This window comes from Myripristis murdjan, chromosome 8 (assembly GCF_902150065.1).
Source record: "Myripristis murdjan chromosome 8, fMyrMur1.1, whole genome shotgun sequence".
In the NCBI taxonomy this organism is placed as follows: domain Eukaryota; kingdom Metazoa; phylum Chordata; class Actinopteri; order Holocentriformes; family Holocentridae; genus Myripristis; species Myripristis murdjan.
Genome location: NC_043987.1, coordinates 24,427,484 through 24,445,910, shown reverse-complemented (window position 1 = coordinate 24,445,910; position 18,427 = coordinate 24,427,484). Strand labels below are relative to the sequence as shown.

The 18,427-nt window shown below is 41.0% G+C and overlaps 1 protein-coding gene across 1 annotated transcript; it reads right to left on the bottom strand.

Annotated features, from left to right (window-relative positions):
- Positions 1–997: 997 nt before the first annotated feature.
- rab5c (RAB5C, member RAS oncogene family) lies at positions 998–17,423 on the bottom strand. Its single transcript, XM_030057036.1, has 6 exons — positions 17,291–17,423; positions 5,750–6,096; positions 2,799–2,950; positions 2,459–2,581; positions 2,210–2,303; positions 998–1,650 (listed from the first exon to the last, which is right to left on the bottom strand). The coding sequence occupies exons 2-6, from the start codon at positions 5,913–5,915 to the stop codon at positions 1,523–1,525; spliced, it is 663 nt and encodes a 220-aa protein (XP_029912896.1). The 5' UTR covers positions 5,916–6,096; positions 17,291–17,423; the 3' UTR covers positions 998–1,522.
- Positions 17,424–18,427: the final 1,004 nt, after the last annotated feature.

Below are 18,427 nucleotides of genomic sequence, written 5' to 3'. Positions count from 1 at the left end.
GCGAAATAATTAGACAAACAGACGTTACCTTCCCCTTGTTTATTGGTAAAATTACAATTTGTTTTTTGCTCTCTTCGCCCATGACCCCACCCTCCCCCCCATATCCCCCACCTCACAGCTGTGGCTGCTGTGCAGGTACTGTTGTGCTAGTTGTTAATGCCATAACAGAGGATGACAACACTGGTCAAAGTAATCCCTCCCTGATATGAAAAGTACAAATAAAAGAGAGAAAAAGTAAAAGTAAAAGGAAGCTGAGGATAACATCTGAATTCACAAAGATGATGAGACAGAACCAGTGCATTTAATACCATAGATCTTCAGAAAAAAAAAATCCAATACAAAAAGAAAAGAAAAGAAAAGAAAAGAAAAAAAAACATTTGCATCACGTAAGATTTGAGGATGACAAAACATCATGTAACGATCGGGAAGATATTGTTTTGACAATAACTACTGATTGGTTATAAGCTTGCAGAAAAGGATGATACAAATACAGCAACATGTCTTCAATACACAATTGTGATTTTGGTCAGGAAAACAAATCTTGTTTATGCATTTGTCATTGTACACTGATGATTCAAAAACATTACATTTATACTAAAATGACTTATTGGTGACGATGTTAATAAGGTACTATTTACTGTATATGGTTTCAGTATCATAGATGATTGACTGTAAAACCTTAGGTGGCCTAGGCTTTAAAATCATACTGCCTCAACAGCCTGTGTCAAAAGAAGTTGAAGTAATAATAATAGTGATACCTATAAATCAAAGTATTAATTCAATTAATCTACACAGCTGCTATGAAGAAGGAAATAACTGTCCATTCCCCTTCTCCTTTTGAGAACCCTCTCTCATCATCTTTTCCAGGGAGCAGATCAAGAAAAACAAAGACAAGTGAAGGACTGCTGCATGCACCTGTCACCAACCTAAACAGGATCCGAGTTTGAACAGTGACATAGGACTATGATGGAAATACTGTAGAAATTTATGGTGCATGGAAAAGAGGGGCTAGGAGAGAGGCGAGGGCCAACAAGCCTGTTTTACATTCCTCCAGGTTGCATTTGATTTTTTTTTTTTTCCTCAACAGAGATACAAGGTGAGCGGATGGCTCTGTGAAGTGTGAATGGTACTGATTGATCTTTTTTTTTTTTTTTTCTCCTTTCTTCCATCACTGGGACCTTTTTGTTTTCCCTGGGGTGACGTCAAATGTCCATCGTCAATTGAGAGGTCATGGGTCGGCATGTCCTGGGGTTAAAACATGTTTCTGTAAATAAGCCTGTTGGTTAATTTCTTTTGTCTGTTGGTTGGTGTCAGTTGTTTCAACTGATCGTCGGTGGGATCTGGCAGTTTACTGGCCAGTGGACTGGTTTGCCAAACAGTTGATTGGTGCTGTGTTGCTCAAAGGGTAGCTGGTCTGACCGTGGCGTGGTTCGACCAGTGGGATGTGTTTGACAGCTGGCTGATATCTGGTCTGGTTGCTCGATACTGTAGGTTGGCTGGATCGACTGACTCAGTGTGTTAGTTAGTTCCCACCCCCACAGCACTGGCCGCTCCTGCCCTGTGGTGTAGCTTCCTGCAGGTCCACGCCGCCTCTGGCCCGTCCGCCAGCGCTTGGGCCACCCTGGGGCTCGTTCTTGGGAAGCTTCTTGGCTATTTTAGAGGCGAGGAAGAGCAATGGATAAATTTTTGCACTACGGCCCTGTTCACATTAGAGTATTGTTTGAGTCGTATTACTCTTTCATACATGCCAGAATTTTAAATCTTTCCACAGACACAGAACAATAGTGCCTCCATTTAAAAACTTAAAAAGACAATGGTTACAATGATTGACACCGCAGAAGTGCTACAGGTGAGAATGTAATGCATACAATTTTTAAAACAATCTCTGTGGTTCAACTATGTGCCTGACATGACCTGTTTACAGTTAGCATGACAATGACAGAGGCTGCTGCAAAGTGATGTTGTTGTAGACAATATGTCAGAGACTCTAAATATGTAAAAATAAACAATAATATACACTGGAACATTAGATATAGACATCTCTGCATTCAAAAACACAGGGCTCTGGACTGGCTGGTGGAGATACTACTGCCCGGATACATTTCAAAGACGCCGCCTGATGTGCCGTCTCCTTTCATTATCAAACTGTCTCTGATGTGTGGTTTCATCACTACTTGATTTTTCTTTGCTGGTGAAGGGGAACACTTACCTATAGCCATAAAAATCTCATTGACGTTCATAGCAGTCTTGGCGGAGGTCTCCATGAAGAGCAAACTGTTATCATCTGCATATGCCTGTGCTTCCTAAAGCAATAGCAAGAATACAGATGTCAGTAGGCAATGTAATAACTTTCTATTGCAATTAGGAGTTTCATTTTGCAGACGGTTTTCAATATTGCCTGTTGCTGTAAATGAAAATACTGTACTCTGGTACATAATTTATAATGCTTGCTCTGTACCTGGAAGTCTACAGCTCTCTTGTTGGCCAGGTCTGCTTTGTTCCCTGCCAGTGCAATAACAATGTTTGGGCTGGCTTGTCGCTGGAGCTCCTTCACCCAGTTCTTTGCACGTGTGAATGTATCCTTTTAAAAAGAAAAAGGCACAACATTTGTAATCATAAACACGATGCTTTTAACCTTTAAATCGCTGATATGACTATTACATATGACTGGTGTGAGAGTTAAAAGAGCAAAGGTTTGTGAGCTGTCTACATAATTAAGAAATCATCAACCCAGACTGCAAGACAAGGGTCAACTCCGAGTCTTTTTGGTGTCTTAGCCAACGTGCCACAACACTTACTGTGTTGGTGATGTCGTAGACCACGATGGCGGCCTGGGCTCCCCTGTAGTACATGGGCGCCAGGCTGTGATACCGTTCCTGTCCTGCAGTGTCCCAGATCTCAAACTTGACTGTTGTGTCATCCAAACATACCGTCTGTGTGAGGAAGGCAGCTGCAGAGAAGACATACAGCATACATGAGATGTCGTGAAGCTACAAAGCCAGTTCTTAGCAGAGCTGGTTGTCTTCCAAGATGGAGCAGGGAGGAAGGGAAGCATCTGTGTTGATGAAACAATCACAGATGCCTGGATGACAGAGCAGAAAATAAGCCAGAGAAAGAAAACAGGGCTGTGTTCCTCGTTCCACCGGTCATGGAATTTCTCTAATACCAGGAGGAGGTTTTGAGTTGTATTCCAGACAGTGAAAAGTCAGTGGAAATAGAAATGTGCTAAGGTTGTGCAACAACAGGAAATTTTATCTGCTGCTTTCTTAAAATATTTCACTTGTCCAGGAAAAAAAAGGCAAAACAGGTAACATAAAGGCCAGGTTTAGCCCAAAATGTTTTGCACCACTTGAGTGGAAACACAAGTCTTTCACTTAAAGTCATAACCCTGTGGGGGGAAATTACATCTGCAAGTAGAATGCTGTAAAAAGAATAGTGTAAAGGATACAATGAGTACACTCTGGCTTGGACGGTCTGTATTGTGCCAAGAGTATAAAATAAATGTATCCCTTCATAACTTTCTGGAGTTGAAAAACAGCATTTGCGTGTCATGGAAATACACATAAAAAAGGGAAATTGAAAAAATTGAACATCAGGCCTAGAGTGAGAACTTAGATTATATAAGGGACAAGAGAAGCACAACTGCACATGCTACTTGCTTATTCAGTCTGTCGTCACATGACAGAGGAAAATGTGCACCCGTTTGAGCACCGCATACTTTACAGCTTTGTACCCTTTGACCAGGCAGGCAGCTGACCACATGTTCATCAGGAAAAAAAAAATGCTGACTCGTTTTAAGTCTTTGGCTAGTGTAAGCACCGAGCATCCTGTCTGTACATCCTTACGCCCTCTTACTCATAGGCCGCTTGACACAGGCAACTGGAAAAACTGTTGCCTCAACATGAGACAGAAAAGAAACAATGGACTCAAAATAAAGGTCTGTCGCTGGTAAATATCTGAAGCTCTTTGTAGCAATAATTGCAGACGATGGTATATACCATATTTTACCTTATTAGCTGCACAACATTTATTTAGTTACTCACAAACAAACCTGTGTAACCAGGCGAAATGGACAAAGAACACTTTTACATAAATCAACAGCCTGGGGATAAATATGAGACAGGACTGAGGCCATGGGAGACAAATAGGAAAAAATATGGGGATAGCACATGCACATTAACAGAGAGATGAACAATGAATCCAGTCTCCAGAACATCCTACAGCAACCCAAAAGGCCTTCTGGTTATCTAGCAGCACAACTGAGTTATTTGGCAGTCAAGTGGCTGGCTCAGGAGGGCTATTTTCAAAGGTGGTCCCGGGATTTCTACGCAACTTGCCACTTGCAAGAAACTGACACATGACCCTATTTTTGCGGTAAAAACTGACACGAATCTTTTGGCCATCTCAGTTTCACTGGTCGACAGCAGCTCCAGGAAACCTCCATTGTTGTCTCACTTCCTTCCTGTTTTAAGTGACCTCACTCCTTTGCTGCCTTGAAGGTGAGAAATACCCTTCACAGACAACAATCTTAATTCTTTTCAGTTTCCTTCTGTGTATAAAAATTAGGGAAGGCAGTTTGCCGTGGAGCCAGCAGGTATGTTTGGGATGTCTGTCTGGTGCATGGTGGCTCAAGGGAGGGTCAGCTGATCTGCAGCCAAGAACTGCTTCTGCTGCTCCTTCTCCTGCACAGGCCCTGACCACAAAAAAAGATTAGGAGCTGCGAACTAGCAGTTACTCTGCACCAAATAGGACACAGGGGTGTTATTCTTCGATCCAGCCCGCACTCAGGCAGTGTTTTTTAGCCTTATCTTGAAAGAGCTAGTCAGTATAAGGCAACGGATAGCCTGTAATTATGGCAATGATGTATAGTTCCTTCTGAATATGAGAAAGAAAAGTGTGGGAGTTGTGTGATAATTCAGGCATTCAGTTAAGATGTGAAATTTATAGCTGATGTTAAGTTTTCCAGTAACACATCTATTTCAGTTCATTAACTATATGCGGCTCCATAAGAAGAGATGATTTATATAAAATTATTTCTTCAAGGCCTGTACATTCTGATAAAGTTTGATAACACCCAGTAGAGGTCTACTGCAAGGTGTCTCACCTTTCACTGTGGGTAATCTGAATACACTCCTTGATGATGATGATAATGATGATGAATGTAATGGTAATAAGAAAAAAGCTCTGTTCAACATCAGTCTTGGATGATCCAATTACAAGTTGACAGCTGAGACAGACAGCCATTCACACCTGCATCTCAAATGAGCCTCCAGTGACCATGTGATCACATGTGTGATCTTGACCGCAGACGCAGCAAAATCACCTTTCCTCTCTTTGTTTACTTTCCTCTATAACTCACTCATACTCCATCCCTTCTCTTCTTCCTCTCTGGCCCATTCAACAGTTTTGCTCAACCTCTCTATCATTAGATTAGCCAACAAATCATCTCTGTTTTTAAATATCTCATCCAAATTTGAATTCCACACCCACAGTCTGCTCTGTCAAATCCTCCCTACTGTTTCAAAGCAACTAGGAAGCAACTACTGGGACACATTAGCATTCACACTACAAATGCTATGCGTCCCTGATCCTCCTCTCAAGGCGCACACACCTGTACCTAATCTTGTCCACTTGTGATCCACTCACTTGAGACGGATGTTAACACCAAGTGTGTGTACACAGTCAAAAAAACAATCAGGTGGAGAGAAAAGGAAGTACTGGGAAACAAGACGAGGTAAGGATTGCTCACCTCCGATGGTGCTCTCCTGGTACTCCTGGAACTGGCCCTTGACGAAGCGCAGCACCAAGCTGGATTTGCCCACCGCTGACTCTCCCAACAGCACTAGCTTGAACTGGCAGATCTTGCTGCTTGCCGCGGTGCCGTTGGTCCGTGCTGTTCCGCCTCGCCCTGCCATGGCGCTGTGTTAAGAGCTGGGAGACGAGAGGAAGCCGAGAGAAGAGGCTGGGGGTCCGGGCGACTCAAGGCTGACGCTGGGTGTACGGGCTGAGAAAGGCTTGGCGAGGCTGAGCTGAGCCGGGGCAGCGCAGGCCAGGCAGAGAATGAACCAGAGGAAGAGGAGACCTCACCGGTGGGAGCTGGAAAAGATGACACACAAATTAATTTGGTTATAAAGTGTGTAAGGTTTCCAATTATAACCACCACGTTGGCTGGTTGGCTATTGTGGTCTCAGCCTACACAGTGTACTCTTAGGTCTAGTCTGAAATCCAAAAAATGAAACTGAGATTCAAAATACTTCCTTGTTCCTTTTGGCACTTGTTTGAATAAACAGGCTGAAGTTTTATTATCTCATCAACAAGTGACTAAAATACGCGGAACAGTCAAAATAGTCTCCTATAGCTGAGTGGGTGAAACATGCTGGGCAACACATAAAGGAGTAAAGCTTTTCTTTTAGTCAAAACTATTTTCAGAGATTCATTTTCATATTGTGTTGACACAGAGGCCTACATCATTCAGCCCACCAGATGAAGGAGTTTAATCATTTAATCATGTTTACCCTAAACAAATGCTGTAAGAAATAACCTGCTGTCCAATTTGAAGCTGTGTCTTCTGTCTAGCTTCCAGAGCATGTCGCTGTGAAGTGCAGACTACATAGCAATAGTGACTAAACTAAAGAACCAAAGGAATTTAGCTTTGAGTCGTTTCCAAACACAGCATAAGCACATCTGTTCTTGTGATGCATATCTTAACATCTGACACTTTCTACAAAAAGATGGTGTTAAGCTCTTTGTGGCCATTTATACGACATTATCAAAACCACATAATGCAGCCAAGGATGTTAAATCACTTTTCCACACTGGGGCTAGAGGGCTAGGGCCAAAATATACTAGTAATAATGTCCACACTGAGAGCTATTACGTTTATTTGAAGGTTTACCTACATCATTTAAAGAGGGACCGAGTGCACGCTCATCCAGGCAAATTATTCAGGTGCAAGACAGAAAAATGTTCAATGCAGGATACAAAGGAGTGAGGTCTACACACTGTTAAAGTCCGGACACATCATTTTATTGCCTGTATGTTTTGACAGCAAAATGCTGGTATGACAAGGTGTGAACAGCATGACTAAAATGTAAACCTTTGTTTGGCTCAAACCTGTAGTGGAACACACGCTGCTGAAATGTTAAGAGGAACTTATAACACAGTGGTTGAGCTATACAGCCGGCACTTTCTAAAACATTTCATCCTGCCTACTTAGGCCAAAGCAAGAAACCAAATATCAATAAATCAACACAATCCAGTGGGCTAATTATGGTTCCTTGTTGTTTAGGCCTACTTTTGAGTATTTGTTTGAAATCTTGCTTCATATTGTTTCAGTTGGGTGACACACAAGAGGCCAGCCAGCTTCTGCTTGGTCAGAGGGACAGGAAACCCAATTCGGCTCAAAGCAGGAAGTGAAGATTGCAGAAGACGTTACCCTGCAGAGCATACTGAAGTGTACGATAGCCTCAACTTTGCAACTGGGAAATATAAATGCAAGTCCAGGGTGCATACTGATGATAGTCTAACCTAGTGGTCCTCCAAGTTTCTGGCGTCTGCTACCCCTTTATTCATTTACTTATTTTTTCCAACCAGGTACTGACTTGACTATTTAAACTTTAACCATCGGCAAGTGGCAGGCTCTCAATGTGTCTGAAAGATGAGAAATGCAGAAAATGGGAGTGTGTGCAGTTAGTCCAAAAAAGTTCAGGCCTGAATTAGGATGTGCATGGCTTTATTCCAGCTTCTGGCTGGGCAAGACTTAATCTTTAGCATGTGACAGAAGATCATGGCTCTGTCTGAAAAATATTCACAATTAGCATGCTGCACTGGACAGTACAACATCCATATCAAATACCGTGTTGTAATAATGTAATTGTTTCTATGCTATCTGGAACAAGTCAATTTCATCATTTAATTTGATGAATAATAAAGGCAAAGTGTTGATGCAGGCGGCAAATAGCATGTTGTTGTAATTAGTTTAGTTTAGTTTACTAGCCATTATCACACAGCATCATGGATAATAATGTACTAGTTAATGAACTGCATTTTCCTTTTTACTCAAACACAGAAACATGTAGAGTATAATAAAGTACTATTGCAAACATTTTTGTGATAAAGTAATACTTAAACTGCTGAAGCAGTGTGTACTGCTGATACAGTGTTTTGACTGGCTGCATGTCTGTGTTAGTAACCAGCATGAAGGTGAACACAGACATCAGCAGCAGGGCACCAAAGGCCTGGCTGGAGTCTTGAACTACTGCCCGAGAGGTGCACAAAAACAGAAACACACACACACAAACAGAAACACACACACACAAACAGAAACACACACACACACACAGGACAGCGGCAGAGCTGAGGGAGTTCTTTACAGCAGCGGAGGTGGAGGAGGAATAAAGACACTCTGTTTGCTGGGTCAAACAGTCGATCTGTGCTCATCTGAATGCCAATCATGGATGTGAGCCTTCACCTGTTCACATTCCTCACTGGAGGAAGCAAAGAGAGAGGAAGTAAAACCTGACTGGATGTCCCACTTAGCACAAAATAGGCCTACAGTTTACAGAGGCATCCAGATTTTTTTTTCAGGCCTCAAATCTTTAATTTGTTTTCTCAACTCCTCTTGAAGAGAGGATGCTTGACATACTGAAATTTTTGTGAACCATGAAATGCAGTGCAATTTCACACAGACCAAAGCTTGGCCTAGTAAAAATATGAGTTGCATATGCAAACATTCTGAATACAAGGTCTTTTTTGTTGTTCTATCTAGCTGCATATAAATTAGAAAAATGTATAACTCATTATATCTACTTGAACAGAGGCCCACTTTTGCACTGGCACATTTAAGAGTTTTGCAGGGTCAAACCTACTGGTTTAAAAGGCTTAGATAAGAAAGGTCCTGCTGTGGCTCAAAATGTTTTTGTAATGCAATACAGCCACTTTGCATTAGTCATTGTAAGCAAACCAACAAGTGACTGACTGCTCTTTCCAGTTCTGCCCAGCATAATTATCTCACGCTGTAGACTTCAAAGTCAGAGAGGTGGAAAGTGTGGATTAGGATTGCAGAGTTGAATGGCTTAAAAGCCTCTGAATGAATGTCGCAAAAACATGAGAAGCACAGGTGAATGATACAGAACAGGTGAATGCCCCAGGACTGAACATTTGTTAGAATTTTTATAACACATTTTCTGCCGTTAACACTGTATTTTACTTAATGCTGAATAGCCTGCACAGTACACTGCCAGCTAATTGATAATGTAACACCAGTCTAGTGCACAGATACTGTAGTATCAAAAATGTAGGCCGAGGCGAAGAGCACTGTGCAAAAAGACAGCAGAGGCCTCCAACAGTCTCAGCTTGCAATCAGAGGCTCTTTCTTACACTGGGTGAGACAGACCTGCATGCATCTCAAGCAGTATGCGACGGATGCTTTGATGGCATCCTTAATGGGCTCCAGAGACCTCCACAGGCTCAGGGAAGTGGGTCAGAGAGGCAGACTGCGGGACATGGGTCAGAGAAAGGGAGGCCGGGGTACTAGGGCAGGAAGAGGGAGAGGACTAGAAAGAGAGAGTCTGTGAAATATTCATAGAGGCCTCCTTTATGGTCTGCAGCCAGCATGATATCCACTCACAGCGAGTGCAGTGCACCGACTGCCTGTACACATTGTACGGCACTACAGTAGTACAGTCAGATAAAACTAAAAGCCTGGGAACAACGAAAAATGATCTTCCTGTAAATTATGACTTCATTCCTTGTAAGCCGACACTGTGTCCTCCAACTATAAACAAGGGGTTTCCTTATTGTATTGGGTAGACTGTAATACTACCCATTAATGACTGCAATAAAAATCCAATATATAGCACATCATAGGCTCAAGCTCAGACACTGCGTGCTTCTGCTAAATGACCAAGTGAAACCAACAGTTAAATAGGAAACTGATCACACTCTCTTCACTACAGGGAAAGTGTTCTGTTACAGCCTATTTTAATCACATCAATGAGGTTTCTTCTTATGGCCTCTGATATGATTTAGAGTGGAAATGCCAAAATAAAGATATGTATAAGATGTAAATAGTATTATTTAGAAATATTTAAGCTGTAAAATGTGAGGTCTAGTGATGAGCAACCCTGTGCCATGGTTTAATGTCCACAAAACCACCCCAACTAGGTGATTTCACTGATGACTTCACTTTAGATAATAAGTCTTTGGCTGGAAATAAAACCTGCATACTCTATTTTACTTTATTTTTTCACCGGGATGATGTGCCAGAGTTTTTACAGTTTTGTATTTTTATTCGTTTTTATTTGATATTTCATTTTTAATTTTTGTTTGCAAATCAGCTTAATTTCAGTTAGTTTCCAGAGTGGGGGTCCTTGTTTCAGTTTAGTTTTTATTGTTTCCAAATTTTTTGTTCAGTTTTTATTAGTTTCAGTATCGGTTTTAGTTTGGGGGGAGGAGGAGGGGGTATGATTTAATAAGTTCAGAAAAGTGCGCTACTTCTGTGAGATAAGCACCAGTGAAGTGCGCATATAAAAGTGGACAATGACAAAACACTAAACATGCAAGTCTGGTGAGTGCCAGGCAGTTAAAATAAACATTCAGAAACAGCAGAAACCAACAGTAAAATACCACAGATATGTATATAAACAATAATTAATTACAAAAGCATACAACAAGCAACAGTCAGGTAAACAAACTAATAGCAGTTCGGAGCTCTTGGCCCTCCATTGCACACAGCTGCTCATTCCTGGTGCTGCACAATGTGGTCAAAACTGTCGAGAAGACGCTGTGTTTCCTTGACAACATGTGATGATCTTATGGTCTAATTAAAGACTGAATCACACAAACAGGGAAGTCCCCTCCTACCTAATGAGCATTAGGTGTCCACAGACAAACTGAAGGCTAACAAGAGCATGTCTGTGCCCTATGGAAATGTCAGTGAAAAAAATAACTAAATAAATACAAAGCATGCTGATGGCCTGCAATGCATGTCTGACATTTTAAACAGTATTATTAATGATGTGGCTTGGCTGCAAGATAATTAAAACATTTTCTACAAAAGGGAGTCATCTATCTGCCCAAAGACTAGGATGTCAAGCTAAGATATTCTCAAACTGCCCAGGTGTGAATGTGTGTGAGTGTGTTTGACATAGTATGGTAAATGATGTGATGTAGTTTATGAAGTATGTGGAGTCCAAAAGTCTGAGCCCACTATCAAGAATGGTGTGTTGTCATTACCAAAAATTAGCCTATTATTATTATTATTTTAACTCAATCATTTTCAAATAGATCTTTGAGAAATGCTTGTAGAAATCTGAAATGTATCATAATATGTTGTTCCTACACCTTCTGGTAAGGTTACCACACCATATATTTCATTCAAATATTTATCTTTTATGCATTTGTAAAACACAGGGTAATTTGTTTTGGGCTTTTAGTAAATAATGTGAGATTCTGACTACATTAAGATGGCCCTTTACACCGTACAATATTGTCAGTACAGCTGGTTCTTTAAAAAATGACTTCAGTTGAAAAATAATTTCCAGTGGTTTATAACAGGGTCAAAAGAGCTTTGCAAAGCAGTTCAAGATCAAATTGTTCTCCTGAGAGCTGAAAAACTATTCCTGCATCAAACTGAGCTAAACTGAAAATCTCTGTGGGACACACTATAAAGTACACCAGAGAGAATTTCACAAACAAAGTCGTTTTCATCCAAAGCAAGACCAGGCAAACCTAAAGTGACCACACCATCTGAAGACCTGTTTATCAAGCAATTATCTTTATGTGACAGAACAGCAACTGCATCCAAGAGACAAAACCAACTGAACAAAGAGTGCCATACTCCAGTTAGTAAAAGTGCATTCACCAGATAATTGGCAAACTGCAACCTTAATGGTAAAAGTAGTACTTTCCAAACAAAGTCTTTAATGAAAAAACAAGTCTAAACTTTAAGCATGGGCTACACAACACCAGAATGTTTACAGATTACTTAAAATGAGAATTTTATAGTTGCAATCAGTGAATTTATGAAGAGAATGCAACAGTGCATGAAGCCTAGAGTCAAAGATACCTACAGTCAAACAAGTGGAAAAATTCACGCTGTGAAGAGGCAAAACATCCACATGTTTTGCCTGTTCTGGAGTGGGTGGATTGCACAGGATAAGCAACACACTCTCACTCTACTGACCAAAGAGAAGCAGGACTCTACCATGCAGAGACAGGCCATCTCCTCTGCCTTAAAAATTGCATGGAAGACGATTAATTTTCCAGCAGAGCAAAGGCCCTAAACATGCACCTCAGATATCTTAAGTCCAAGGAAGAGCAAGGACTTGGATGGCTTTTCCTCGACTCAACTGATGATTTTTGGGAACGTTTTAATACAGAAAAGGCAAAACATAATCTAACAACACAAGACACCCAACAGGATGCTGTAAAACAGCACAGGAATAATATGGATTCTCAAATACAACAACAACTTGTAGAATAATTGCCAGACAGTGAGTGCAAGACGTGATTAAGGTAAATGGTGGACATGCTTAGGAGACATTATGAATTTCAGTAAATAGTAACAAATATTTTGGCTGAAAAAAACAACAACAAAAAACTGCCATTTAGCACTGGTATTAGTTTCTTCTAAAAATTATGAAATAGAACATTCTTGGAAACTCAGATTTCTGCGTGATATGTGCATGTTGTGCATGATGATGAACACGTATATAGTCATCTATGTAGTGCGCATACAGTGATGTTGTAAGCTATCTGGCATTAATATGTAAAATCCATCAAGACTTGCCTGTGATAACAAGCTAAATAAACTAAATAACTTGCACTTGAGCGTCAGTTACAGAAAATGAGCGAATAATCGTTGGCTTACACAGCAAACCAACCAACATTTAATCAGTGTGCAACTACTTGAATTAAGGGGTGTGCAATATGGCAAAAATATAATCACACTTTTTTTCAGACAAGATCACAATACGCTCTTGATTTTTTTTTACGTGTTGAAATTTTGTAAGTTACTGACCAACACAACCAAAATGATTAGTTTATTTAAGAAAATATAGCCCAAGGAGAAAGAACCTATGAAAAAAAGAATAACTAAGACTATATATTGTTTTATTTTTTCTTTTTCTTCATTTATTGATGACATCTGTGCTGAATGCACTACAGATGAGTCTAGCTGTTCAGCCGCAAGGCCCGCAACATGTTAGGCCCACTGTCTTGTGATGCAGCTCATGTTCTCTTCTTTAACAACTGGACATTGTGAATTTTGTGTTCAGTCTTGATGCAGCATTACATGTACAACCATGGTTACCTGTTTCTAGCACTTACTGCTCTTGTAATACAGAGTGCCTTGCTCAAACACCTTTGTTAAAGCTGTTTGTTTTGGTCTTGTATCCTCTGGCTGTGTGGTTGAGGCTGATGCACTCACATGATATTCCCCTGTAGTTTCACTTTAGCCATGCTCTTTGGGTTGCTTGCCTTTTGAGCTGTTTATAAAAGGTCTGTTGCATTGCATTTTAAAATGCAAACCGTAGACTTTGCAAATAATATCAACTTTTATTTGCACTGTGTTGAATTTGGAAAATTCACACAAGTTCATATTACTGATGTTGACTTTATTTTAGGAACCATCTCTTCCGTATTGTCAACTATGCTGCTATGCTGCCAAAAAAGGGGTAGGGACACAAATTCAAGGTTCTAGCTACTGCTTGCTATTTTTGGTTTATTGGTGTGTCTGTCAGGAAAGGTGCAGAATCGACCAGTGAATAGTGTGATTTGAGGTCTGACTGAGGAAATAACTTTTTATGCATGTACGAGCAGGGTCAGGACAGCTGAGGAATGTGCAGTGTCACTGTACTGCACCACAGTACTCCCAATCTCTCAATAAAGGCAGATCATGGACATATTTTAATCGTTAAGAATCTAATAACATAGCCTATCGCTCACCCCTACTTGAATTAGTCATCATGCCATGGAAGTGATACTGAAACAATTTGCCAGGCAGATCTCACGCTACCAGTTACCACAAAACAAGCAGTGACATGAGACATTCTCCCTTCAATCCCAGGGCGGTGTCTGCCTCATTTTTCTGACAGGTGTGTGTGTGTGTGTGTGTGTGTGTGTGTGTGTGTGTGTGTGTGTGTGTGTGTGTCTGATGGAGTAATACGCTCTAGAATATCAAGGAGCTACAAGTAGTGGCTCTTGGCATCATCAAACCACCATGTATCAGCATCTAGCTCTCATATCAAAAGAGTAGGCTTTGGATCATTGGTAGCCGGTTCTATAATCAAAATGTTCAGATTAAAGTTATAAGCTCAAGGCGGTGGGTTACTGACAGGGGGCATTCAGAGGTAATCTTTACCCCCAAGAAAATGTCAAAGCTACACAGATGCCACATCGGTTCTTCATCTCACCGCAGGAGGAGCTCTTGATCAAAATTTAGGAGCTAAGTCTGGTTCAAGATTCAAGCAAAGGATGGCTTTGGAAAAGTGACAGTTTGGATTGAAAACCGGTGACAACAGTCAGAAAAGGCAAACAGGCCAAACAGTCATCACCAGCCAACAACAGGCACATAGGAAATCACAGGCACTTCCCTTTCTGGCTAGTTCTCTGTGAAAAGCTGGATGAGTCAAAAGTCATTGTTATCTTGCAGCTTGTATCACATCTTCCCACAATATCAAGTAAATTTCAGAGTGTACCATAAATCTGATACAGAATACATCTAAACAGGGCATTTGGAATGATAGTAACAATACTTTATTTCTGTGATTGTCAACTGGTGGCTCATGGGTCACATGTGGCTCCCATCCAGCCTGCAGGTTATTAATGCATTCAGAAAATGTGAGGAGGGAAAATGTATTATGGTATTTAGGATATCTAGCATTTTTTTTTCTTTGTATATTGAAGCAACCACTCAACCCGATGCAGACGTCAGGCCCAACTCTCTCACAAAGCTGTGCTTGCTTCGCTGGCTGTGCACTGAACAGCAGTGGCTTAAGATTAGGTTTATGAATGGAATACAGCTTGTGCCATATATCTTTATGCAAGGATGGGGACAAATTCATAGCTCTATTTAACCTTTTTCCCCCTGCATGCTCTCGTTTAAAAGGACATTTTGGCTTCTGCTTGCCTGACAAAAAAATTCAAAAAGCTTTTCTTTCTGCAAGCGGTTTCTGCAATTATGGAAATGTAGGTTTTGACCATCACTCCTTGCCACACTGGTGGAGGTCTGAGCTCCACTGAAAGCATCTTCTAGTTAAGGATCTAGTTATTATGGATTTCCATGTTTTATGAGTGTCTGTTGCCACTGATATAGTCTAATAAAAACATGACTAAAGTAACATTTTGTAAGAAAGTGAAAATATTTAACAATTATTAGCTAAATAAATTTTGTTCAAGACTGCAGTGCCTCACAAAAAAAAAAAAAAAAGCTGGGTACTATCTGCCCATGTGCAGGCAAAAATTGAAAACAAATGTATATTCCAATACAGTTGCAATACAAAAAAAAAAAAAAAAAAAAAAAAAAAAAAAAAAAATCCATCCGCACCTATGCTGGCTTTCCAAGATGTGGCCTTACACCTCGTCACCGTGACCCAAAATACTCTTTGTCTCAAAATACACTTTGTCCTCTTACATTTTTTTCCGGGCCGTTCTTGTTGAGTGATAAGAAGCCTGCATGTGTCAAACTATGCTGTTCTCTGCAGAGATAATGGGAGGTAGTTTAGGGTGTAGTTGGTGGCAGCTACCAGTGTCACCATCACTGGTTGCAAAACATGCATACATTTAAGGAAACTATGCTATACCATTTGGCCTAATACTTCTGTCACATTACCTAGTCCTAAAATGACGACCTACAACTTCAGATAACTATCCCTACTAACCAACAAGCCCCTGAGTAAGCACCTCTGCAACGCCACTTTTTAATATAGCCACAAACAAAAATTTACTGTGTGATGGAAATATCCTGCATAACACAGCGTGAGTTTGTCAGGATGTGTCACCACTCTAGAAGGACAAGGTCCATACACCATAAACATAACAGCAGCTTAGGCATGCTACTGCAAATCCCCACTGTGTCTCAAAGGTCTTAGCTCACCTTATTGAGTCATAAACACACACTGAACATTTCCCGTTAATAGCGAATAAATAATAAATAAACTGGCCAAACTACAATACAAATTGCGTCTGTGACTCAGCTGTGACATGTTTGATTCTTAATTCTTCTGCTGATTTGTTAACCTAACTAGGGGCATTTTTCACTGACTTGAATATGAGGAATGAGCCTGGAACGAGTTAAGTTATCAGGTGAGCGGCTCCGTCAAATTTGCACCTCAAACTTGCCGGTTAACGTAAGATAACGGCACAGCCAACTACAGCCATGAGAACAAATTTGCATGTAAACATCAGATATTATATCTACAACGAGTTGTGTGTGGACTTTAGTTGCAACGTAGCTGAGTTAACAAGTTTTACTCCGGCGATGATGCGTAACTTTAGCCGCTAACAGTGCCACTTAACGCTACTACCGTTACGCTAGCTTGCTAACGTAACCAGGTACCTTGCCAAATAGCTTCTCTCTCCAATGTCATAAAAATGTGAGATATTAAACATAATGGTGGTCGTGTGGCTAGATAAAGTTAGTACTCAAAGTAAACCAAACACCACCGTTAAGTTGGGTATAGTTAGCATAACGTTGGCAGTTGTAGCAAGCGGGTAGCTAGCGATCATGTTAGCAACTGACCTCGTCACATAGCTAATATTAGCATTAGCTAGTTAACGCCAGTTCGCGGCCAGAAACAAACCATCTAAACCCGAGCAAGCCCAGGAAATCAACTAATAAATTCCAGCTAGTAAATGTTAGTTAACATGGCCAGGTTAGCACGACCAAGATCGTCATTTTCAACTTTCCTTTTCACGGCCCCCACGTCGTCAGCTGTTTGACAGTTCAGAGAGCTAAGGGGAGATTGCTTGCTCTTGTGTCTGTGGCTGACAGACCTATTCAGTGTCAGTTGTTTCTCATTATATATATATTTATTTATTTTTTTGGTACATTTGGACATTTCGTGTGGGCTTCCTGGGCTAGTCGCTGAAGCTCACTGCTAGCGTCTGGGTCCAGTTTGATGGACATTTCAACTGAGTCCCGGAGTCTGGACTTGCCTGGCTGGTTGAGCAAAATCAGAGGGAATCCGACACCGATTGAGGTTAGCAGCTCGCCGGTAATACGGGGATAAAACTCTAATCTGCATTCAACGCCACCCCACCCTCCACAATGTCAAGCTGTTTGACTTACAGTACTTTTTCTTCTTTCGCTGATCACATCGGCAGCGGCTGTCTTCTTCTTCTTCTTCTTGGGCCCTGGCCTTCCTTTCCGGTTAGTGATTTTTCCGGGAACCTCCCACTTTGTGTCAGTGGCTTTCTGACCAATGGCAGCGACCGTCTGCTAGTCCACTGCTTCTCAACCTGGGGTCCGGGGACCTCTAGGGGTCCTTGAGGGGTTTTTAATTTCAGTATTATTTAATTGACTAGAAGTTAGCCCAAGCACAGAATGTATTAGCATGACTGTTCTGTTCACAGGTTTCACACTCTTCACTGTGAAACAGCCCAGATTATAGACAGTTGTGGAATAACTAAATCCTATCTGATGGAGATCCCTGAGACTACATCTTGTCAAATACAGGACCGCAGCTGCAGATGTGAGTCCTTGACACCTAAAAGGTTGAGAGCCACTGGTCTAGTTGATGCTTTGAAAACCACAGGAATTTTCCCAACGTGTAAATAATCAAGGCAGATGGGACAACAATGCACATTTAAGCTACATGATTAAAGGAATAACACACAAATAAAGGCAAGGCTAAAATGGAAAACACATGAAACAAATAGAATGATAAAAGTTGTTAAAAAAAAGTTGTAAAATAAGAAGTTAAGCGAAACTGAATAAAACCAACACAAGATTAAAACACAGTAAAAGGGTGTTAATGAAAATTTGAAGAGTGGACTGGACAAAGAGCATGGGACAATCTCACGCTGGACTAAAAGCAAGAGTAAAAGGGTCGTATTTTTAATTTGATTTAAAATTGTGCTCTCTTTGTAAAAAAAAGAAGGGCTGAACAGGCAATGCTGAACCAAACACAGCAGGCATAATGCTGCCCCATTGTGTAATTGTACAAAGCATTCTGGCATTCTGGAGGTAGAAAGCACCACAGGGCTTGACATGTAACACAACAGTGCTGACGTGTAGTGTGACATATAACATACGTGTTGGGCAGCAAGTAACAGTGCTTTTTAAACAGTGCTTTCCATCCATGTTGCATGCTGATTGACCTCGTCGCCCTCTGCCTGGAGGGTAAGAAGCTCCCAGAGCCCCTTGTCTCCCCAGCTACCGGTTTACCTCTGCTGCTGGATTAACGCTGGCTAACGATGTCCCTCC

Coding starts and splice junctions, on each gene's coding strand:
- rab5c (XM_030057036.1), bottom strand. CDS start 5,915: ATGGCAGGGCGAGGCGGAACAGCACGGACCAACGGCACCGCGGCAAGC. Junction 2,951..5,749: donor CCAGGAGAGCACCATCGGAG/GTGAGCAATCCT, acceptor TCTTCTCTGCAG/CTGCCTTCCTCACACAGACG. Junction 2,582..2,798: donor TCTACGACATCACCAACACA/GTAAGTGTTGTG, acceptor TCTTTTTAAAAG/GATACATTCACACGTGCAAA.